This window comes from Leptosomus discolor, chromosome 2, assembly GCF_034619465.1.
Source record: "Leptosomus discolor isolate bLepDis1 chromosome 2, bLepDis1.hap2, whole genome shotgun sequence".
Lineage (NCBI taxonomy): Eukaryota > Metazoa > Chordata > Aves > Leptosomiformes > Leptosomidae > Leptosomus > Leptosomus discolor.
The window spans coordinates 61,133,511-61,155,660 of record NC_141392.1 but is presented as its reverse complement, the minus strand read 5'-3'; the positions used below and the strand labels follow the sequence as shown (position 1 = coordinate 61,155,660).

Below are 22,150 nucleotides of genomic sequence, written 5' to 3'. Positions count from 1 at the left end.
TGCACTCTGAGTCTGCTCTGAGCTGTATGCAGCCTTGCCACAGACCCTCTCCAAAAAAGCCACTCAGAACTTCACCTCTTCGAATGTTCAGCCACCCCATTACACTTAGGGTCCTTCTTAGCCGTGTACTGGTATCAGCAAGATCAGTCAGTAGTAGCAAATGTAACACATGTAGACATTCTAAACTTAACAAATCAGAGAAATGAACTTTCAGACACTGAGTTCTAGAAAACCTGCACATTGCATACATAATTTTTCTTTTGAGATGTTAATCACAAACAGAATGTAATTTTAGAAGATAAACTTCTGTCCTCAACAGCAAACAGAACCCCCAAAAAGTAAATTCTCATCATGTATGTCTGCCGAAGTGAAAAAAACAAAGCAGATTTAAATGTGGAAATGATCTGGCACCTGATATTTGGATATTTTTTTACCTGAAACTAGAATTTATACATTGTAATAGCTCCTTAATTGGACCAAAAAATGCCTACCAGTCTTAATGAACAATGCTTGTACACACAGCACCGCTAAATCATGCAAAACCTATTAGAGTAAGACATAAGCCTGGATGAATATTCAGTTAAAAATACATATTTTTCAGATCAGAAAATCTATACTTTTAAAAGCAATGTTAGATCAGCTACACTGATATTCATACCATTATTTTGCTTTCTTAAATGTTAAATATATGTTAGCATCTCCATTAAAGTACAGTATGAAGCCAATCAGTTTTGTTTTCTCAATGAAATGTACTCCTCACTTTTATCTAAAAGTAAGAGTAGGTGTAAAATAACCTCAAATTGTGAAATAACCTCAGATTGGTCAGTCTTTAACAGATCCTCTGTTCTGAGGACTCAGATGGTCTAAGCATATGAGAGCCAAAAGTGAGCTACAAACTGCAAAGACAGCATTCAGATTTTTTCAACGGTCAAAAATCACACCTACTAAATCATAATGACATTTCTTGTTTCAAGTTGTGCCCATTCAGTTGTGTTGTGCTAGTAACTGTGTTCCTGGTATTGCTTTTCAGGGAAGCCATTTGAATGGCAGAAGAGTTGCGCAAGTAGCTGGCAGGTCTCTCTTGCTGAGCTTTCCTCCTGCAGCGAAGCTGGTTGTTGAAATGTCTTCTAAAACTCTCACTAAGAAAATACAGTGCAAATGGGTTGACACAAGAATTGCAGAAGCTTAGCACTCGGGCCACTAAGGTAACAACCATATGTCCTGTCGATAGATCAATCTCATTGTAATTGAAAGATCGGTACATGTATAGCATGTGGTTAGGAAACCAGCAGATAGCAAAGAAACCAACAAAAACTAGAACAATTTTTGCCAGGCGTTTCCGAGTTTCCATCTAAAAAGATGAAGAGAACCCAAATGAACAACAACGAATAGAACTACTCCACATAACAGACTTAATTAAAACACGTAGCATTTTGCATTATATTAGCTTTAACAACTATAAGTAAGACCAGTAAAAAAAGCTTCCTTCAGCGGCTGAATTACTTTTTCTATTTCATTTAATTTTCTTTCCTCCTTTCAGTTTACTTTCAGTGAAAGATCCTAGCTGCTTGCAGTTACAGAAGGTTGCTCTTTCTACATGATACATGATACGTTGGCTTTTAGCCTGAAAGAACACACCAAAGGATGTCATGAAACAACATGATGAGATCTCAGTGCTTGGCTTGAAACTCAGCTTTAGTTGGAAAGCTGTTTAGAAACCATTGCCTTTGAAATCCAGAGACATTGTGAGTGAAATGTAGAGACGTTGCTGGGGTGTTAGCTATTCAATGGTGTTTACATCCTATTATTTTGCTCAAAATGCCTCAGCTTGCACCTATCTCCTAGACAAACCACCAAAACTGCATTGCACAGACTGAAGCATCTTAATTCCAGGGTAAGGTGAAAGGTTCAGTTAATCTTCAATAATGACGTGAAAGAAATGTGCCTTAATTGCTGTGCTACAGTGGATTACAATGTAGGTATCGAGAGTGGCTGAAAAGCTGACGTGAAGTAAGGCTACTCAGTGGTTCCAAACAGAGAGGGAGAGAAACTGGCCAAGTAGAAGGCACTAATGCGAGGAAGAAACTTTCCACATATTCCTCCCATTATTACGTACATAATGTACCAAAGTTTTGCAAAGGCAGGAAAGCTTTCTGGGTTTGCTCAACTTTCTGAAAAAAATCAAGTTAATTTATTTTAACAGGGTTTCAAAATCAGTGAAACAACTCTGTAAGTAATTTTCTTGGCTCTGTCTAAACAAAAACCAGTTGTGATTCACAAAAGATGGGAAAATCTCTAACATTCCAATTTGATAGGTTTTGCACTCAGACAGATTGCAAAGGCAGACTAAAAGGTGCAAAGGTATAGTGTGAATATTACACATTTCTGCTATGGCCTAAAGAAATGTGAGTTGATAGCAATAGTCTGAATTTACTTCCTCTTGCTGGGAGATACACAAGTACACCAGAATTTTCCATTCTCCTGAGCCTCATAGATTAACAAAAAGAAAAAAGCTAAATAGAAAGAAAAAATATGTTCTTACTGTGAAAATACATGTGGGTTCAGAAATGTGATATAAATTAAATATTGTTTCCATCCTAAGGGTTCAGCCAAAAGGCTCTCTATATTTCACAGGAAAATAAAATAACACATGAAGTGCTAATATGTATGGTTTTTTTACAAGAAACAGGTTAGAGCAGAAATGAAATGCTGAGCAAAAAGGACATGAAGCAATGTGGTCTTTCTTTTTAAAAGCATATGTACATGTTATATATGCAAGGAGATTTCAGTAAGTATAAAAGTATTTTCTAAAATAGTGGCAGAGAAAACCCTTCCAAGTAGTTTTAATGGGCATAAGTATTTTTCTCTATCAATATTGTTTTTGTAAAGTGCTTCAGGCACTTTCACTGCAAAAGCTGTGTTTGTATATGTAAATGTTCCTGCTAATGAACACCCTGTTGCTATCTTATTGCTTCCTGTGCCTTACAGGGAAGCTGGCTTTGTCCAGCATTACAAATGCTTTGTCTCAAAGGTATACAGAACTTATACCAAAAGTTTTAGAGCATCTATAATAGAAAGGATACTAGAAAAGTGCAAGTTTGGGATTGTATCCAAGAAAGATCTACTGTGAAAGCCAAAAAAGAATCAGTTGATGCTCTGTGTTCATATTTTCAGCATTCCTTGCTCTAAGAACCTTAGATCCCCTAAGAAAAATGTTTCCTGCCTATGTCAGGTCTTTTTCATTTCCAAGCCCAAATAAAACAGGGAGAATTCTCAAAAAGTTCATGTAAGATTTCTTCGCCAAATGGCTGCCTGTAAAGACAGGTGAAGCCACCAGCATTAACTACAAAAACATTGTTCCTCAGTAAGAAGACAAGTAATGGTTACAGTAACAACACATACAAGCACATATACCAGTCCCATTTCTTGTTAGGAATATGCATTGATGGCATTGAAATTATATTTTTCCTTCCTCACATTCATTGACACACTGGGCTTAATGCTGCGAAATTCTGAAAACAAGGAGATTTTTTAGATAATCCTCAACTTAATTCCTGCATGTGGAAACTGAACTAATCCTCTGTGAAATCCAACAATTTGGATGTTATAGCTCCTGTACTTCATTTTTAAGTATATATAGCACGCAAATCTTTCATTGGGATGCAAAAAGCAAGTTGCTTACCTGTCTTTTGCAATGCTCACTGTATTCTCCAGGGATGTTGTGAGCACTTTTTATTAAACTCTTTGCAATGTGATAGTAATAGATACTAATAATGGCAAGAGGGATAAGGAAATACACAAGGAAAATCAGCACAGAATGGATCTTTGGGTGCATGTCATCTGTCATGGGATATGGTATGCATGCTGTGAAAGTGGCATCCGTGTCATTGATGTAGGCCAGTTCAGAGAACACTGCTTCAGGAACTGCTAGGAGCATGGAGATAACCCAGATGGCAACGGCTTTAAGACAGGTCCATAGCACTGCACTGGAGGCCTGGATGTCCATGGGATTTACAATTGCTTTGTACCTGAAATAGATCAAAATGTAGACGCAAATTAAAAGATATCTTTTCAAATTCAACATGTGATGCACAAGGACACTTCATACATTTAACTAAAATAATGTAGTACTTTGTTCTTATTTGAAATGTCAAAGGATTTATAATCTTTCTTAAACTTGCAGTGTCTAAATATTTAGCTTCGTCTGTATATAAACCCATCACAGGTGGCAAAAGGAGCCCTGGATACAACCTGTGGCTGTAGGTGACCATTCTGCACCAGCCTGGTGAAAGTGCAGAAGCAGCCACGACTCCACTCTTTCTCTCTCCAAATTTGCCCAGCTAATCCCTAAATGCACATCCTACCCTCCATACTACCTCACTCTCATACCAGAACATGCACGCTAGAGTTCGCTTCCTTCCTCAGCTCCCGCAGCCCAGGACTCCCTCCTGCCTGCCACCAAGGCTCCACCAGCCCTCCCAGGGGCACAGGGAAATAGTCGACATGAACCACCTCTTGCCAGACCAGCAACAACCGCCGCTGTGCTGGCTCTTGCTTTTCCACCCCAGCACCCTTCCACACACAGATACACTGTACCAACTGTAACACCTGGAATACACGCATCGTCATAAAGTCAGGCAGGAATGACTCCCAACGGACCTGTGCAGAAATATTAAACTCTTAAATAAAGTCAACGTTCCCACGTCAATAGTTGGAAGCTGCTGCTCTATACCACATTTTGGGAAACTGTCCCATAATAAATGATTACATATAAACCTTTGCAAAATTGATAATTTCATAACCATTAAAAAGAAGACAGGAAGAATTGCAGAAAATAGAAATATCATACTATAGCAAAGTAAAACAAATGAATAGAAGTAGACTCTGGTCAGCAATTCTTTTATTAAAAAAAAAATTTGTTGCAGAAGGTGATACAAAGTGAAACTTTCCACAAGAAAAGGTCAGTTTTAAAAGGCCAAATATACTTTGAGAAAGATATTTCAAGCATACCTTAATGTTTTGTTTAGATTTTTTTTTTAATTTTTTTTCAAAATGTAAGTAAATAATCTTTTAATGTTTTAATTAAAAACTGAACAGTAAACAAAACATTTCTGTTTGTCTAAGCTGTGGAAGGTTGCTTTAATTTGATGGAAGGGTTTTTTGCTTCTTAAATTTTTTGTTTCTAGTTCTGATTTGATTTGGGATGGGTGGGTTTTCTTCTGAAATTGCAGAAGTTTTGAGAAAAGGAATCATGATTTTTCTTTAATATCTAAAGAAAAGTTTAGCAGAAGTAAGGGCGTCAGGGCAGACTCATTCTCCATGTGCATAATTTTATTTATTTTAAGGTCTTCCTAGTCAGTGAAGATGTATTTTCAAAGGGTGATTCACATTTTAAGCATATTAAGTCACCCTCTAAGGTCTTACTTTTCTCTTTTAGCTATACAATGAGCTTAGAGTGAGAAGAACTGTAACCTAGACATCTTTACTTGGTGAAGAAACTCCTCATCCATGTATGTAGATACATATACAAATAGAAGTATGTATGGGCATGAACAGGTGTCTAAATACTTACCAAGAGTTAGGTTATGGATAAATATAACATAGTTGCTGAAGGAAACGCTGAGGAATGGAATTGTGATCCCGAATACCCTTTATGGCTGATTTGCAGGTCCTAACAAGTACTTCATAGCCCCTCAACACCTTGAGCAGATGTTTGAGGAAATCTAGATAAAAGCTATACTCCCATGTAAAAATTTGTGAGTTTCCTGGCAACCAACAGTGCAATTGGCTGTGACATAAAAATGTCTGGAGCAAAGAACTGTCTTGGTACCCTAGCAAACTTTTTCTTCAGAGAATATTTGAGTCAAAATGTGCCGTGGAGTCCTCTGTCCAAGGACTATGACAAATCATCTTATCACTAAATAATTAAAAATAATGGTTCTTTATGTTCATATCCTCTCTGAATTCAGAGAGAGGATTTTTATTGTGTCCTCACCCACATCATGTACTAGAAAATAAAACTCAGTAAACCGTTTCTGTTAAATTATGTTTACCATTTCTTCCAACACGGAATGAGAAACTCCCTGGACACCAAGGTGCAAGGAAATCCTTTATACTGTCATAGGAAGGATAGAAGCTTCTGCACAAAGCATGAATGCTCCCCAGCATAAACTGTGACCTTATTATTCAATAATTCGCTTCCTATTGCTGTCTGCCTTGATTTCATTACATAAAGACAGACCTTCTATTTCATTTCATTCCACTGAGGTGACGTCAAGTACTCACATCTGCTCATTTCTTTAAAACTTTACATTGCTGGGGAAGAGGTGGTTTGGGGACTTTGGGGGGGAGGGGGGGACATTGGATAAAAATCATGTTTTGTACTATGGATTTCTTTTTCATCTCTTTTCCCATTGCAGAGCTTCAAACTGTTTTGACTACAGCCCTATGACCCAAGACAATGACTGTGTCACAATTAATTGTTTTAGCAGCATTTGCTCTGGTTGATAACTAAACAGGAGACCTGTTCAGAAGTCTTTACATCAGCAGAAGACATGGCATATATTTGTGCCTTGGCATATACTGCCGTTTCAGAAAATAGCATGCTTTCCCCTGAGCTACAACTGACTCCAAGCTGGAAGGCATTGGAGCAGAGTGCGCTTTTTCACAAAAACAGCTGGGTTCAGACCAAAAAACTTCTTCTTCAATCCTACCAAAATTCTACTCACTACTTCAGCTGACTACAAGATGGGACTCTTTTTCCTGGGACTCAGCCCTGCACACTACTAGGTGTCAATGGGAAGGAGAAGGCACTAAATGCTTTACAAAGTCTGTCATCTTGTTTGTATCTCTGAACTGATTTAGAGTAGAAAGAGACAGGTTACAAATAAAATCAAATGCAAACTGAGTGAAATTAGAAGTGTTCCCAAAATGAACATCTAGCCTCTTCCTTTGTATAAAATCAGTGTAAGGCTAAAACATACCACCAACCATTCAAATTACAATGTGCATATTTTCTATTATTAAAAGAACACTGGTAAATCAGAGTAAGGGTGCAAATTATTTAGTCAAATTAGTAAGAAAAATACATCTTTTCCTTTACTTTGCTGATGAAAAAAGAAAATTATAGGTTGCCATGAAGTTCAGCAAATAATTATAAATATGCATTTGGTTTTAATTAAAAGCCTTCATGTAAATTCTGTCTTCCTACATCCTCTATCATTATCACTGCTGACAGAGGCACCCCAACTCAGGAAATACTTTTATAAGTTTCCTTTCTTTGGAGCTGTAGTTTCTGCCCACACACACAAGCACAAACTTGCCCATGCTGCAGATGGGTTTTGTTTGTATAGTGTATTTTCATTATAAAGCAATCTCCCTTCTGCACATCCCCCAAAAATGATGAAAAAAAGAATATACTCTTCCTCTAGAGTTATAACATATTGCTATCTTCTAAACTCCAGTGTAGGTTATCTACTTCTCCCCATCTTTGTTTTCAAAGGCCTTCATAAAGGTATTTCTCAGCTCCCAATTAGAATGGAAAGCTCTACTCCTGTCCCTGCTGTGTCCACAATGCTACTCCCCTCTGGTTTTGGCTGGGATAGAGTTAATTTTCTTCCTGGTAGCTGGTTATAGTGCCATGTTTTGGATTTAGTGTGAGAATAATATTGATAACACACTGATGTTTTAGTTCTTACTGAGCAATGCTTACACTAAGTGCTTACTCTGATAGCAAGGAGGTGCGCATAGCCAGAACAGCTGACCCAAACTAGCCAAAGGGATAGTTCATACCACAGAACTCCATGCGTAGTATATAAACTGGGGGGAGTTGGCCAGGAAGAGCAGATCGCTGCTCAGGGACTGGCTGGGCATTGGTCAGTGGGTCATGAGCAAGTACATTGTGTATCACGAGCAACTACATTGTGTATCACTTGTCTTTCTTAGGTTTTATTTTTTGCTATATTCATTTTCATTACTATTATTATTGTTGTTGTTGTTGTTGTTATTATTATATTTTAGTTATTAAACTGGTTTTATCTCAACCCATGCGTTTTCCTTTTTTTTTTCAAATTCTCCTGCCCATCCCAGTGGCAGGGATGGTTAAACAATGACAGCCTTCTACACAGTTGACTTCAAAAGAAGCTGCTCCATGGTTAGTCCTAAGCTGTCCCTCCACTGCAGTGCTACTTCTTTTTCTACAGTACTTTGTTGTGATGACCTTCAAAAACAAATCAAAAAAGCACAACAAAACAACTAGACAATACTCAGACTCAGACAGGCACTGAACTATGATTACAGCCTACCATTCTAACCAGAATTGCCTCAGTATCTCCTTGCCCTTTTGTTTCTGTATCTCCTGTTGTCTCTAGTTAAAACCCCTTCAGGTCAAGGACTTTCTTCTTGTTCCTGTTCATATAGCACCTACCACAAATAGGATCCTAATTTATCACCTGGTTTCCTACATGCAAATACAATGAAAATAAATAAATATAATAATGAAGTGCTATAAACTAAGCAGAGACCCAATTCAGGCAGGGTTGATCCATACTACCTTGATTTAATTTGCATTTTAATCCTGGAACTGGAATGGTTGGTATCATTTGCCTTATTATAAAGCTTCCATTTTAAGTGATGCTGTGTCATAGTACTGCATTTCCTGCAAACTAGAGTAATTTATCAAAACTATTTATATGTTGGCATTTTATTGTGTCATTGCATGAAGATTTTAAACATAAAAATACAGCATTTAGCCTAACAATATATGTATATAAATATATCTGAATAGGAAACATGGCTGTATGGTCAATATTTGTTAAAAATAATAGTATTGTGTCCAGTATAGTCCACTCCACTAAAGCAGAATGAAATTTTGGATGGGGCCAAATCCCTCTTCCTTGTATGGGTGGTTCTGTTGACTCAGCTCCAATTGAATTATTAAGAGAAGAACAATTTATCTACCTGAGAACAATGTGAAATCATTTGAAGTCCACTGTCATGGGAACTTCTTTCACAACACACGAATAGTCTGAGATCATAGAATCATATCATAGAATGGTTTGGGTTGGAAGGGATCTCAAAGATCATCTAGTTCCACCCCCCCGGCCATGAGCAGGGACACCTTCCACTAGACCAGCTTCCTCAAGGCTCCATCCAACCTGATCTCGAATGCTTCCAGGGATGGAGCATCCACAACTTCCTTAGGCAACCTGTTCCAACCAGATTAGTATTACATATAATTTATTCTTATAAATTCTTGCAATTTAAAGTAGATGTCTTAATTTTTTTATCATTAATCACAATATTTTTATTCTGTGCTTATCTCTTAAGTGTAGAGAATTGCATTCACCAGGAATGAGCATCTCAGAGGCCTAAGAGCTGCATATAATGAACAGTATTTGAAATGAAGTCTAGCAGACCATGTGTAAACACAATTAAAACAAATGTCAATGGCATGTGTTCTGTGTTTCTCAGAGGGAAAATCCTAAGATCTTCCTGAGTGGAAAAAGTTTTCCACTCTGTAGAAATATGAGATACTTCTCCCCAAATGGGCTTGATCCAAATCCCACTAACATGCCTGCCTTTACATTGGTGAGACACAGATGCATGCTTATCTGCATATCCACCATTTGCTTACTGCATGCCACCCAGCAATAATATCTGTACATATCTGAATAAAGAAGATCTCATAAAATCATCACTGCTGGACAGAAGACCAATAAAAATATCAGTTACAGAAACTAAAGTGCTTAGAAGCAGAAATCCTGAGTGTAAAATACGCTCAGTCCTAGTTTACCTTCGCAAAATTGTTGCTGTTACAAAACAATTCCTGCCATTCTTTAATGAATTCAATAATAGTCCATGCCATGGTAGATTAACATAACTATTGAGGAGAATGTTACACGGTCAGATGATTTTTCGTAATGGTACAAACCAGGAAGAATTAAATAACCAAACTTCTATTAATGTATCTGGAACAGACTTTTACCATTTGAGAATCTAGACCCCAAATCTCTAATTTCTAAATTCAAAAAGCTGCAATTTCATTTATTTGCTCCATTACTATCATCTAGAATGCTCCACTCTGTCATTTTTAAACTTGTTTCCAGTTCAATTTCATTTGCAACGTCCGTTCTTAATTTGCACTGAAATCAGTGTAGAAGGAAAAAACAAGTACACACCATGGTAAAAAAAAAAAAAAGGAACATTAAAACAGAGGAAAAAGTTAATATAGGAATCCTTAAAACACAAACAATCAAACAAACTTGGTGCCAAAGCACAAACTTGACACTATGTTAAAAAAATACTGAGAAAAGTGGTTGGAAAAAAATGAAACAATATTTGGGATAGTCATGTGAAGGACAAAACAGAATCATACGAAACAGAATGATAACAGATCAGAAGAATCCATTTCTCTCATGTTCATACACACATCACAATTTTATTTGTACACATGCTCATACAAAGCTGGAAATACACATTTAAATCTACATGCAGCAGATCTAATTATGTCAAGGTTCATATGCATTGTTTGTCTCTTGGTTATTTTTTCTGACATCTGACAACTTGTGTCAAGTTAATTCCAAAACACATTTCTCTTCAATGGACTCCAAAGCAGGTTTCCTCTTACCTTCCACAAATTTCGTGAACTTTTAAGAATTTACTTGCTGTCGTAATCACACTGTCAAATAGGGTTCAATCTCAGCATGGATTTAGAATTTATTATTGGAGGTACATGTTTATACCTAGGGATTGTGACTGCATATACCTTGTTTCATTAGCACATATAAAAACACACAAAAATAATCTAGCATCAGGAATATATAATCTGGAAGAACGGTTCTGCAGCAAAAACTATATGAGAAATACACCAGTTCTTCTATAATTAAACTATTTAAAATGAAGATTCAATCAAATTACCCCTTTTGGGAAGGATATTTGAGAGTTCCATAACTCTGAACATATATAAATTATATTTATTATTTATTCTCTAAATTTATCATCACAGAAATTATGTGAAGTCTTTTCCCTCGAGAAAGCATTGGTCAGGCACATCTGATCTTTGACATAGTTTCTGAGGACTTGCTAAAAGCAGACTTGATGTTTCCAACAGTCCAATTTGGATAAACCCACTGCAATGTAGTATATAAGGAAATTGTGCACCAAATTATGGGGAGAGGCAAACACATAAGATAACTATGGAGATTTATATTCAGGCCTGCTTGGTAAGAATTCAGCTGGATCTGCTGTTTAGCAGCTATTTTGTCTGTCACAGGCACAGGCTTTTACCGAACTGATCAAAGAAACAAGAAACAGGAGGAACGGTTTTGTAACAGTTTCTCAGGTTTTAGGCTGCAGCCTATGAAAGGCTATCGGACACTGCATTAATCAAAGCAAAGCTGGCTGCTGCCAGCACAATGCAGGCATTGCATCGATCGCCAACTAGGATAAACACCACAGCCATTTCTCACTTTGCCATCCCCAGGACTAAGCTGTTTCTGTATGAGTTGAGAACACACACAGGACACGCACAAAGGCAGGAGTTTAACAGATGTGTGTATCTGTATGAAGTTTGAGAAAAAAATTGCCTAACTTGGGAGGAAGATGTTATTTGCTGAGAAGTCGTTTTCAGCTGTGTAAAGATGGTCACAAGAGGAACTTCAACAAGTAACTCCTTAATCTACTCCAGACATAAAATTTGTTCTGCGTTGTTGTGTGTTGGGATTTTTTGCCATCCTTTTTTCTTTGTGGAATATTTTCCATCATGCTGCTTTTAGCTGTATAGAATGGATATAAATGAACTGGAACATTTTGCAGTGGGGACAGGGGAGGACAGGCTTCACTGCTTAACGTGACAAAATATGTCAGAGTTTCATCAAAAGCATTCTGGCAAGCTTTATTTTGTAAGTCAAGTTTGCACACATAAACTAAAGGGTGAGCTGAAAAAAAAAGTGGGAGACAAAGCTTGCCCAACTTCTCTTAAATTTCTTTTGCTTTGCCTGTTACTGCGTAATTATAACCATATTGCTACAGCCTACAGTGAGAGAACCATCTGGACCATCATTTCTTTTAATGTACTTCAGTATGTCATTCATTCAATATATTTACCTCAAGTGTTAGGGTTTCTGAGAGACATATTTATAGATTTCATAGTTCTGATGGTTCCATATAATTTTGTTTTCCTATCTACTATACACAGACAAAGCATTGTTTTTCTCTTACACAGATAGTATTTGATTTTACCTTCGGTGTGGGTTTTTTTATTTTTTGGTTAATTATAAGTAATTTTCAGGGTGTCATTTAATACTACTTTCCTTGTCATATCTGTTTAGTCCCTGAATGTCAGCTATTAGATCTCAAAAGGAAATCATGTCCACTTTTCTGCTTCACCTGCTCCACTACACATAATATGAAATGAGGATTTTAGAGGTCTCCAATCACTCTATTTCACCTGACATAACAAAACAAGAAACTTTAAATAAATTGTGAAAAAAAGAGTAAAAAGACATTTTCATTAAGAGTGATTTTACTAATGAAAAATTCTAAAGTATTTACTAGGGCACTTTTTCACACTTCTGAATGTCTTCAAAACATTCACTAATTCCCCTAAGAAGCAGGAGACAGTAGGCATGCAAAATGAGCCAGAATGGATTTTGTCATCAATTGTAGTAAGAAGTCATCACATAGATGTTAAACTTGCACAAAACGCTTTTGAGTCTCTTTACACTTCTAAAAATACAGATCGCAGGCTTCCAAAGTTAAAGCAAATAAATAAATATAAAATATACAAACAAACAAAAAGGATCAAATAGTTTAGCTATTCAAATCTATAGGATACATTTTAAACATCTCAGACACTGTGTTTATTTATTTAAGTATGAATTTAAATTTTCAAACTCCTTTATTATTAAGATGTAGGAAAGGAGTCATGGCACTAATGAAAAATAACTTTGCTACCTGGTCAATCAAGTATGTCTCATCAAAGATGTCTTTCTGTCACACTTTTTAGAAACAATACAAAGAAGATGCTATTTCAATTGAAGCAGGGCTAGTTGCTCCACTGTTCAGCTTCAGTGTCTTCATTAGAATGCAGCAGGACTGTATTTTAGTTAACACATTTAAACCCTTCATTAGAAAGAAAATTCAATCTAGAAAAAGTAGCAGAATTAAATTTAATCCTATTCTTACAGATCACATTAAAAATGAGACATAAATGACAGCCAAAGATAAAAGGAAAGACTATGCTTAAGCTATTGCAAGAAGCTGCCCTTCATTCCTTCAAAGTCTGTTCACCCCGGGTCTCTTCGCATTTTGTGGATACAACTGCTTTTCATCAGCATGCACAATAATACATTGATGGCCAGAGGTGCACACCGTATCACTCATTCTTAATCCAATGCCCCCTGAGCTTCTCCAGCCAACTCTCCACACTGAGGTTTATGCATCACCCATCCCTCTAGCTCTGAAAAGCATCTTGGAAACAGCTTTCTGTACTTGTGCTCCACTTCCTTACCCTAGAGTCCTTCCCAGGCACAACATAACCCTGAGAAGAGAGTGAGGAGCCCCATGGGCCCAGTTTGCACTCTGGGCTAACTGCATGGCCCACCATGGACATAAATTGGAAAAACACTTCCTGAAGCAGTGAACGAGTTCATGGGATGGTTCAGGTCAGGCATAGTTCAAGCCAGGTTTATCCCTGTCTTCTGTCCTTTTTGCAGTGAGGAGATGCCGGCACAACTCTTCTTCATGTGTGCCATGCTGCAGTGCCTCTGGCTACATTTCTCCAATCACCTCTTTATTTTTACTCTTCTTATTCAAGACCACACCAAGTCCTGGGACTTTCTCATGAACATCCATTATCCCTGGCCAAAACTGCTGTCCATGGCCCCTGGAAAAGCAAGCTAGCCAGGGGACCTGTTTTTATTTCCTTGTCCATCCACACCTCTAGGAAGTGTACCCCTGGCCATCATGCACCAGCTCTTTCAGGGTGCTGCTGAGTGCTATTGGAGGTCTTCTTCCCTATGGTCCCTTCAGTTCCCTTTTTTTGTTTGTTTGTTTGTTTTGTACATTTTTGTCCCTCAATTCCCTTCCTTTTTTCCGTTTGTCAGCAACTATAATTATTAGGTTTTCTCTTTCCGTAATCCACCTTCTCATTTTTTTGTTGTTTTTTTAAACCAGAAAAATATTAAGGTTTCTAAAGGTCATCTGGTTTCTTCACAATAGAGGAAAATCAATAGGAGCAGTGGCCATGAGGAGTAGGGGTGCTGTCCCTGCACATCTCCTGCACGGCAGTGAGAGGGGACAGCTGGCTCAGCAGCACTGCTCCCACGCTGCCTTCTGCACCCCAGAGGAGAGGGAGATCACATCCTCCTCTGATGCCAACACATTGCACCACCAGTGCCACCGCTGCATCACCTCTGCTGCCACCATCCCCACCACTGCTGCTGACCTCCCACCCCCCTTTGCCCCCAAAAGTGTGGGGCTGCAGCAAGGCACCACTGCCCACACCTGGCAGCCAGACCCACAGGAGCTCAAGGGTGGGAAGAGCTGTTTGATGGGACCAGCTGCTATTCCTGTGATGGGAATGGGTAACCTTGGGCAGAGCTGCTGTGTGCTGACAATTTCAATCTGCTGTGTACTGCCAATTTTGATCTGCCATTGTGCTCTAGGGAAGTCTGGGAAGCACTGTTACAAATCATATATCACGTTTGTACAAAAAACAAAAAAAAAAAAAAAAAAATCCCAACCCCAAACAAACTAAAACCCAAATAATCTCAGTAGTAGATAATGAAGCTTCCAGATAGAAGGTGCACGTTTGTCACACTGGAAGCACTAACGATGCTGACAGGTACTTCTGTGACAAAAAGCCATAAGAAAGAAAGCAACTTTAGAAAAGATACATACGCAGTGAATACTACTTTTTCTTCCTTATAGCTTCAGTTCATACACAATGATCCTTCAGAGTTTATTGCTTCTGTAGCCATTGTTGTCAAATGTAGTGCATATATGTAATTTGCCATGCAGAATTTCCACATAAACAGTAAGTGCTAATTACACTGTGGAAACCAAGACAAGCCCCCTATCCTAATTCATGCAGACACACTGTAAAGAACTCCAGATATTTCTAAAACTGTTCCTTAGTGTAATCAGTGTCTGGAGTTCTATACAATCCTGTGGTAAAAGGGAGTAAAAAGCAGGAAAGGCTTTAATGATCATATATTAAAACGTACTTTGAGCACTATCTGTGAAAGAAGGGGTCACTGGAAGACATCGTATATCTAACCAAATAGGTACTGGATTATAATGGAGCTTGTTTAGAGATATCACTGCTTCCAAACTGCTAAAAACCTACGCTAGATTTGCTTATCTGGAAAAAACACTGCCCCCAGGCAGTCCTTGCCTCCCCAGTACCTCTCAGGTGCAGGATGCTGTCACCAATCCTGATCTGCCAACATAATTACCCATAACCTATCTAGTCAAGATGATGCATGTAAGGATCTGGCCACAAATTAGTGTGACAAAAACTCCTCCACACCTGTGCCTCCTCTTTAGTTCGACGCAAGAGTCATACAAAAAAAAGCAGACCTAAGTCAAACCTAAACTCCATTGAGAGTCCAGCCAGCTTCACTCAAAGATGACTCGGGCCCCTAGGAGAGAAGACACTAGCCTCTGAAGTCAGTGGCTGCTCTTCTGACTGAAAAAGAATTGTTCTTCGTTCTTAATAACTGAATATGTAACTGCAGAGGTTAGAGAAACAGTTGTTAAATTCTTAGTATAACCATTTCTGATGTTTGTATATGCTGTGGACTCCAAAATGCTGGAGGAACATATTTATTATGAGCTTATACGGTCACAGCACACTCTCTGTAGCTGTTTTCTAGGATGTGTAATTCTAAATGCATTCAGTATAAACAGATTCAGCATTATTACATCTTGATTCATTACTGATATTAAAAGAAGGATATAAAATTATATGGAAAAAGCAAACAATGAATGCTCCAAAGCCATATAAAAAGTAAATGAATGAATCCTTGAACATTAAATCACCAGCATTCCCTAACTTTATATTTCACTAGAGAGATTAATTCCTCTGCAAATAATGTCTTCCCTTTTCAAATAAGATACCACAATCATACTTTTAAACAGCAGAAATAGAGCAGAAAGAAAACTGCAAAGTTTGCTTGGCTCTCCAAGGACCATTTTTGACATACTCTTTAACTGAGGTAATCAGAGAGCTACAGGTGTTCACTTTAAGTTACATTTTGCAAGCTCTTCTTCAAAAATATAATCCATTTTCATAAGTTACAAAGTCTTTAAACACAATTATTTTAGGTCCTGATTCAAACACCACTTAAATTGATGACCACTGAAGACTACCCTCAGGTAGAATCAAACAACTTATTGAGCTGGCTAAAAAAAAAAAGTATTTAAAAAAAAAAAAATTACAGTTATACTCTTTAAAAAAGGATTAAAAGTTTTAAAGAAACGTTACTGTAAGTGTGAAGATACATTTCTAAACTCAAGCCTTTACATCATGCACCAATGTAATGCATTGGTTTGGCTTAAAATCCAACAAAAGAAAATGAGGTAATTCCTACAGAGAAGGAATTAAACATTCTCATTTCTGGCTAAAATAAAAGATTGTTTAAATAAGGGAAGAGTATATAATCTCATTTAATTGAAGGTTGCCAATTACACGGCAAGATTTTGTCTTTCACAGACTGAAGCACAGTCCAACAGCCACTCAGTTGCTATAAATCCCTTAAGTATTCATTTATAGTAATTGGGAAGAAAAACTTGGGGTCCAGCTCTCTACTTCTTCCTAAATTGACAAGTATCGGAGACAGAAGTGTTACTTTCTAGTTTGTTTTGGGGTATTTTCTTTTTTTTTCCTTTTTTTTTTTCTTTTTTTTCCTTTTTTCTTTTTTTTTTTTCTCCTTTTCTATACATTCAGAAAAAGCCAAAATGAACAGCTTAAACACAAGTTTAAAACTGACAATTACAACATAACAGTTTGATGCCTCTGAATTCCCAGACACTGAACTAGGTCTGGCAGTCACCTCTAGTAACTCGCTCTGCTACTAGGGCACAAACACACATACATACACACTTCCTCAGCAGAGAAAACCCCAAACTGATTAAAAATACCTCTGTGCTTCACTTGATCTAAGCTGCTTACTGCCTGTTGACACACCACTGTGGCTTGGCATGGGTCATCTAAACCCTTCCTCTAACAAATAAGATTTCAAGACTTGGGCTGTTACCGGACCATCTCAGAGGCACAGAAGACAGGACTAAACCCAGTTCTTGCAGCTGGCACCCTGGAAGCTGGAGGCCCAGGTGCAACCATTTCCAGAAACTCTTTAACTTATTTTATAGATCGCAAATCACAAGCTCACTGTAAAACTGTAGCAGAAACAGGAGACATAGTTTTCTCAGGGACCAGGCTGACCTTGACAAGCAAGATCAAGGTAAAAGCTACACCGCTTCCTCTCCCACTATAGTTTTGCAGAGGTGGGTCATTTCAGTTACATCCCTCTCTGCAGAAACAGACAGCCCTAGCATAGAGTACATACTCTCAGAAGCCTCTCCGCTTTACAGAAGGAACCATTAGAAGATGACAAGATATGCACAGAAAACTCTGACATGGAAGCTGAGAAAAAAAAAAAAAATGGCATGAACGAGACAAAGAACAAGGCTGCATCATATCCTCCATCCCTCAGTGTGCCCTTACAGCGCGGTGCCACAGAGAGGGGACCACTCGCTGTGGCTCACGTGAGTGAAGCAGAAGCCTTTGGAGCAACAGCTGAGCAGTGCTGCAGCAAGTCTTGTATTTATTAAACTAGGCAGAAGGTGGCCAAACCAACCTGTTAGTACCAGACTTGCCATCAGTCAGTGAGGGAAGAAGAAGCACAGGCACCTCGCAAGTTGGGATGAGGGGGCTGCAAACCAGGGATACCTTGTCAGAGGGGTGCTTTACCTTTCATGCCAGCTCCAGCTAGCCTTAGCCCAAGCTGCAGAGAGCTCAGAAGGGGCAGCCCAGCTTTCCTACCTGTCAGCACTGAGGGCGGTGAGGGTGAAGACAGAGACACCAACAGAGGTGAGCTGGATGGCAGGGATGAGCCTGCAGCCCACCTCCCCAAAGAGCCACTCCTCAGAGAAATATCGGGAGGCATCCACGGGCACACAGGTCACTAGCAGCAGCAGATCACCGGCAGCGAGGCTGGAGATGAAGATGTTGGGCACACTCCTCATGGCGCTGTTGGAGATGAAGATCTTCATGAGGGTGATGTTGCCCAGCAAGCCCACAGTGATGATGAGCAGGTAAAGCGAAGGCATCACACAGCGGATGATGAACATGGCTGTGCCCTGCCCCGGGGACAGCAAAGCTGTGTCTGGCACCAGCTGGGTGCTCCCATTCCCCCCAAGAGGCATTGCTGTGAGTTCGGGCGGCAGCTCTGTCTCCATCTTCCACCTTCGGGCAGACTGAGGTCCTCTCAGCTTCACCTCTCTGCAAGCTGACCAACTTTCCCCCCTTCCCTGCTGCCTTTTTTCCTCCCCCTTTTTCTCTGCCGAGTTTTCTCCCCTCAGAAATGCGGAGGAAGCACTGTCCGCCGGCGCGGTGGGGCGGGGGCTAAAAATTCCCGCGCCACTGCCTTTCAGTTCTTTGGACAAGCCCCCTCCCTGCTGGGCGGGAGGGCGAGATCCTGAGCCTCGGGGGCAGCCATCGCCAGCGCGACAGCAGCCTGCCCTCGTCCCCGGGAGCGCCCTCGATCCGGCCGCCCTCCCCGCGCCCGCCGGGGCCGCAGCGGACGCCCCGCGGGTGCCGGCGGCCGGGACCGCGGAGCCGCCGGCGCTGTCCAGCGGCACCGGTGCTGCTCGCCCCGCGGCTGCGGGCGGCGGAGCCGGCGGCGGGGCTGAGGCGCAGACCATGCCCGCTCCTTACTCCGCAGTCCCGCTTTATACCTGGTGCTGGGAGGGGCCGCCCCGCCTCTCCTCCCGCCAGCTCCCGAGCCCTCGCCCCAGCCCCGAGGCGGATCTTGAGCGGGGGAAGAGACGCGGATCGCGGAGCCGCCGCCGTCCCGCGGGATCCCAGACCCGGAGCGCGACGGAGACGGCTGGGAGGCAGGTGGGGGGGGCGGGGGGGCGGGGGGGGGGGGGGGGGGGGCGCTCAGGCGAGGGGGTTCTCTCCCTCCGCACCGCAAGCAGCCCCCCGAGAGGAGCTGCCCGGCGAACCGGAGAGCTGCCCGCCACGTCGGGGCGAAGGCGGCGTCGCCTCTGGGAAACCCGGCTTACGGCATCTTACCCAGGTGAAACCACGGCGCTTTGAAATGCAGGGTGACGGGGAGTGAGGGGCTCGGAGATGAAGAGATTTTGTTCCTGTCATCCAGCTGTGGCTTCTGAATAGATCCTTCCCAAAGACACCAGCTGTCTTTAAAGTTTTAATATTTGATTTGTGAAGTTGCATTTCACATTAGTCTCAACTATGGAAATGGGGACAGGCGACGTGTTTTATCCATGACTTACTATGCAGATGGTATAACACAGGGGAGAATAAACATTGTTTGCTTCTTCGAAGTGTAGCATTTGTGCCTAGTATTTCTGGCTTTGCAGAAAGATAATACGTTTAACTTCCTAGTGTCTGCACATGTACAGGCTTTCCAAACAGCTCCATCTGTTTCCAGCAGAAGCCATGAATGTAGGCAGCAGTGCAAATATGCTGAAAGAGAGGCAGACCTACTGGACTGAAGTTTTCAATATAAAGAGCTAAGGCAGAGGAATAACAGCATTTGCCAGTATCATGCTCTGCAGACTGATTCTTTCCCTTCCTCTTCTCATAAGGGAGGATATATGAGCTTGCAGTGAACTTGCTTGTTCGTATTATTAAAACGGTCCTCTTGAAGCCCTGTGGGTTTATGACACATATATGGAGAAAGCAAATGAACGCATGGAGGACTTGCTGAAGTGTGAGAAAGAGTTTGACCACTGAAATACCAGAAGCAAAGCATGTCACATGTGCAGTGATACATAGCCTGTCCATGGCACGCTGTCCAGTGTAGGAATTACATTTAAAAGATAGCAGAGATATATTTTAAATAACTTTCACTAAGATTATCAAACAAAAAGTATTCTTTCTTCTTAAAAGTTACACCTCTCTGCATCTATTGATTTACCTTTGTGACTCTTCTTACTTCCCTGAATTTATACAAGTGTTACAGCTATGTAAATTACTAATTTGCATAATGCTGATTAGTTTATTAGAAAACCCAGCCAGTGCTGACCCTCAGAAACAATCAGCCTAGAGACTTCCCCTTTACCACTAGGCAGCTGATTGGAATTGCCACAGAGCTCCCCTGGAAGTGATTCGTTACTGGTCAAGTTTCCTCTACACGGAGTTAAATTCAACTACGCTCCCTCAGAGGCAGCCTTACTGTCAGCTTGGATATTTATCACAGTCACTGTGACCCTCTGCTTTGCTAAGCGTACACAAACTTTTCTAAGACCATCAATACTCAGGTTTCTGCAAACAGTCCAAATCAGCCTTTTTGGTTCCCATCAGTTGGATGCAATATGTGTCTTTAACACTGTGACCCTAGAGTATGGTCCTTTCACTAATTTATTTGAAAATAGGTTATATATGAATATATGTGAATAATCAATATGATTCCCATTGGGAGAATAGTTCAAAGTCAACCTGTCTTTAATATTGATTTACCTGGGACAATAGGAAGCCGAGTCTTTTTGCAAGAATATCAAGAGAAGAACACTTTAAATGCTTCTACTGGCAGAAAGTTCTTGTGGGTTTTGTTGATAGAGGTGAGACCCCTTGCTTTTTGTTGCACAACATCACCGCTCATACTGCTGCCCTCCAGGATAATTTCTTCTATCCTGGTAAGATTTATGTGTCCTTTAGTCCACAGGATGGAATTCCTAAGGTTGAGTGATTAGGAACATACTCAGTGGGAATTTATGTTCTTGATTTTTACCAGTACTTGATTTTATCTACTCTATATTTTCAGAACCCTGAACATCAAGGAAATAAGTTTTGGAGACTGTGAGTGTCTCCAGCTCAAAGGAAACAGAAAGTTAGATTATGTTTCTAATGTCATTCAACGGATGTCTGTGTAAAGACAAGGGAATATACTCAACAGCATGCATATAATTTCCTACAGAGGCAAAAAGGAGAGGGAAAAGATCCACAGATCCTTGACATAAACCAGCCGGAATTCAGATCCCCACATACAAACTATTCATCATTCTCTTTTTAAACAAAAGGACCCATCCAACTCTTCAGATGTTATTTCAGATTACAGTCTAGAGACAATCTCATCGTGCAGCTGTGACACAGTACTCAGCACAAGAGCAGAGAGCACCACAAGTAAGTCTCCTTCATGGGAACAAAACTGTGCACAGGCTGAAATCAGCCAGCACAGATGGAGCATATCTGGAAGTGCAACACCACAGGACAGGGACTGCAACAACCTGGAAAGGTGGCAGGAAAATCTGCTTCATCAGCAATTCCCAAACGTAGGGATGCAAAATCAGTCACGTAGGAACGAGGAACTCCACGCATCTCACAAACGCCCTCTACTGAGAACTGCTTCTAATAGGGAAAAGCTTCTTTGTCGTGTTTGTGCAGCTCAAGGCACTTGATAATTCCAGGCCTAATTCCAGATTTGCACATCACAACAAATTTTGTGTATTCCCATGAAGAGCCAAGCATATCTGCCACCAAAACTACCTGCAGTAAGTAGGTGTTAAGTAAGTATGCATGCTTGCAAACCAAATGAGAACTGTGTTCAAATGCAACCTCGGAAGCGATCATGGTTGAAGGCCTGATCAACAGTCATGTATTAAAAAGAAACAAGGCAACAAAAAAGGAACAAATGCTATTTGATTTTAAACACTGAGCATTAGGAACCAAACCTTAGAGAAATTTTTGTGGTATCATGCATTAGACCAGCAGATACATTTGTAAAAAGTGGACACGCATTGTAGCAGAGAGTGACTTCTCCCAGTCAGATGTATAATAACCTTAAATAAGTCATGTCTTCTTTCTTGTTACTTGAATACAGGCTTCCTTAATTTGGTGGAGGGTGGGGGTTTTTTTGGCAGAGACATCCATCACCTTTCAGCTTCTTAACTCAGGAGC

General features: G+C 40.2%; 1 protein-coding gene across 1 annotated transcript; it reads right to left on the bottom strand.

Annotated features, from left to right (window-relative positions):
• Positions 1-949: 949 nt before the first annotated feature.
• Positions 950-18,465, bottom strand: NMBR (neuromedin B receptor). The gene is made up of 3 exons (XM_009955849.1): positions 18,050-18,465; positions 3,683-4,028; positions 950-1,351 (listed from the first exon to the last, which is right to left on the bottom strand). Exons 1-3 carry the CDS (start codon positions 18,463-18,465, stop codon positions 950-952), a joined length of 1,164 nt encoding a protein of 387 aa, XP_009954151.1.
• Between the last annotated feature and the right edge of the window lie 3,685 nt (positions 18,466-22,150).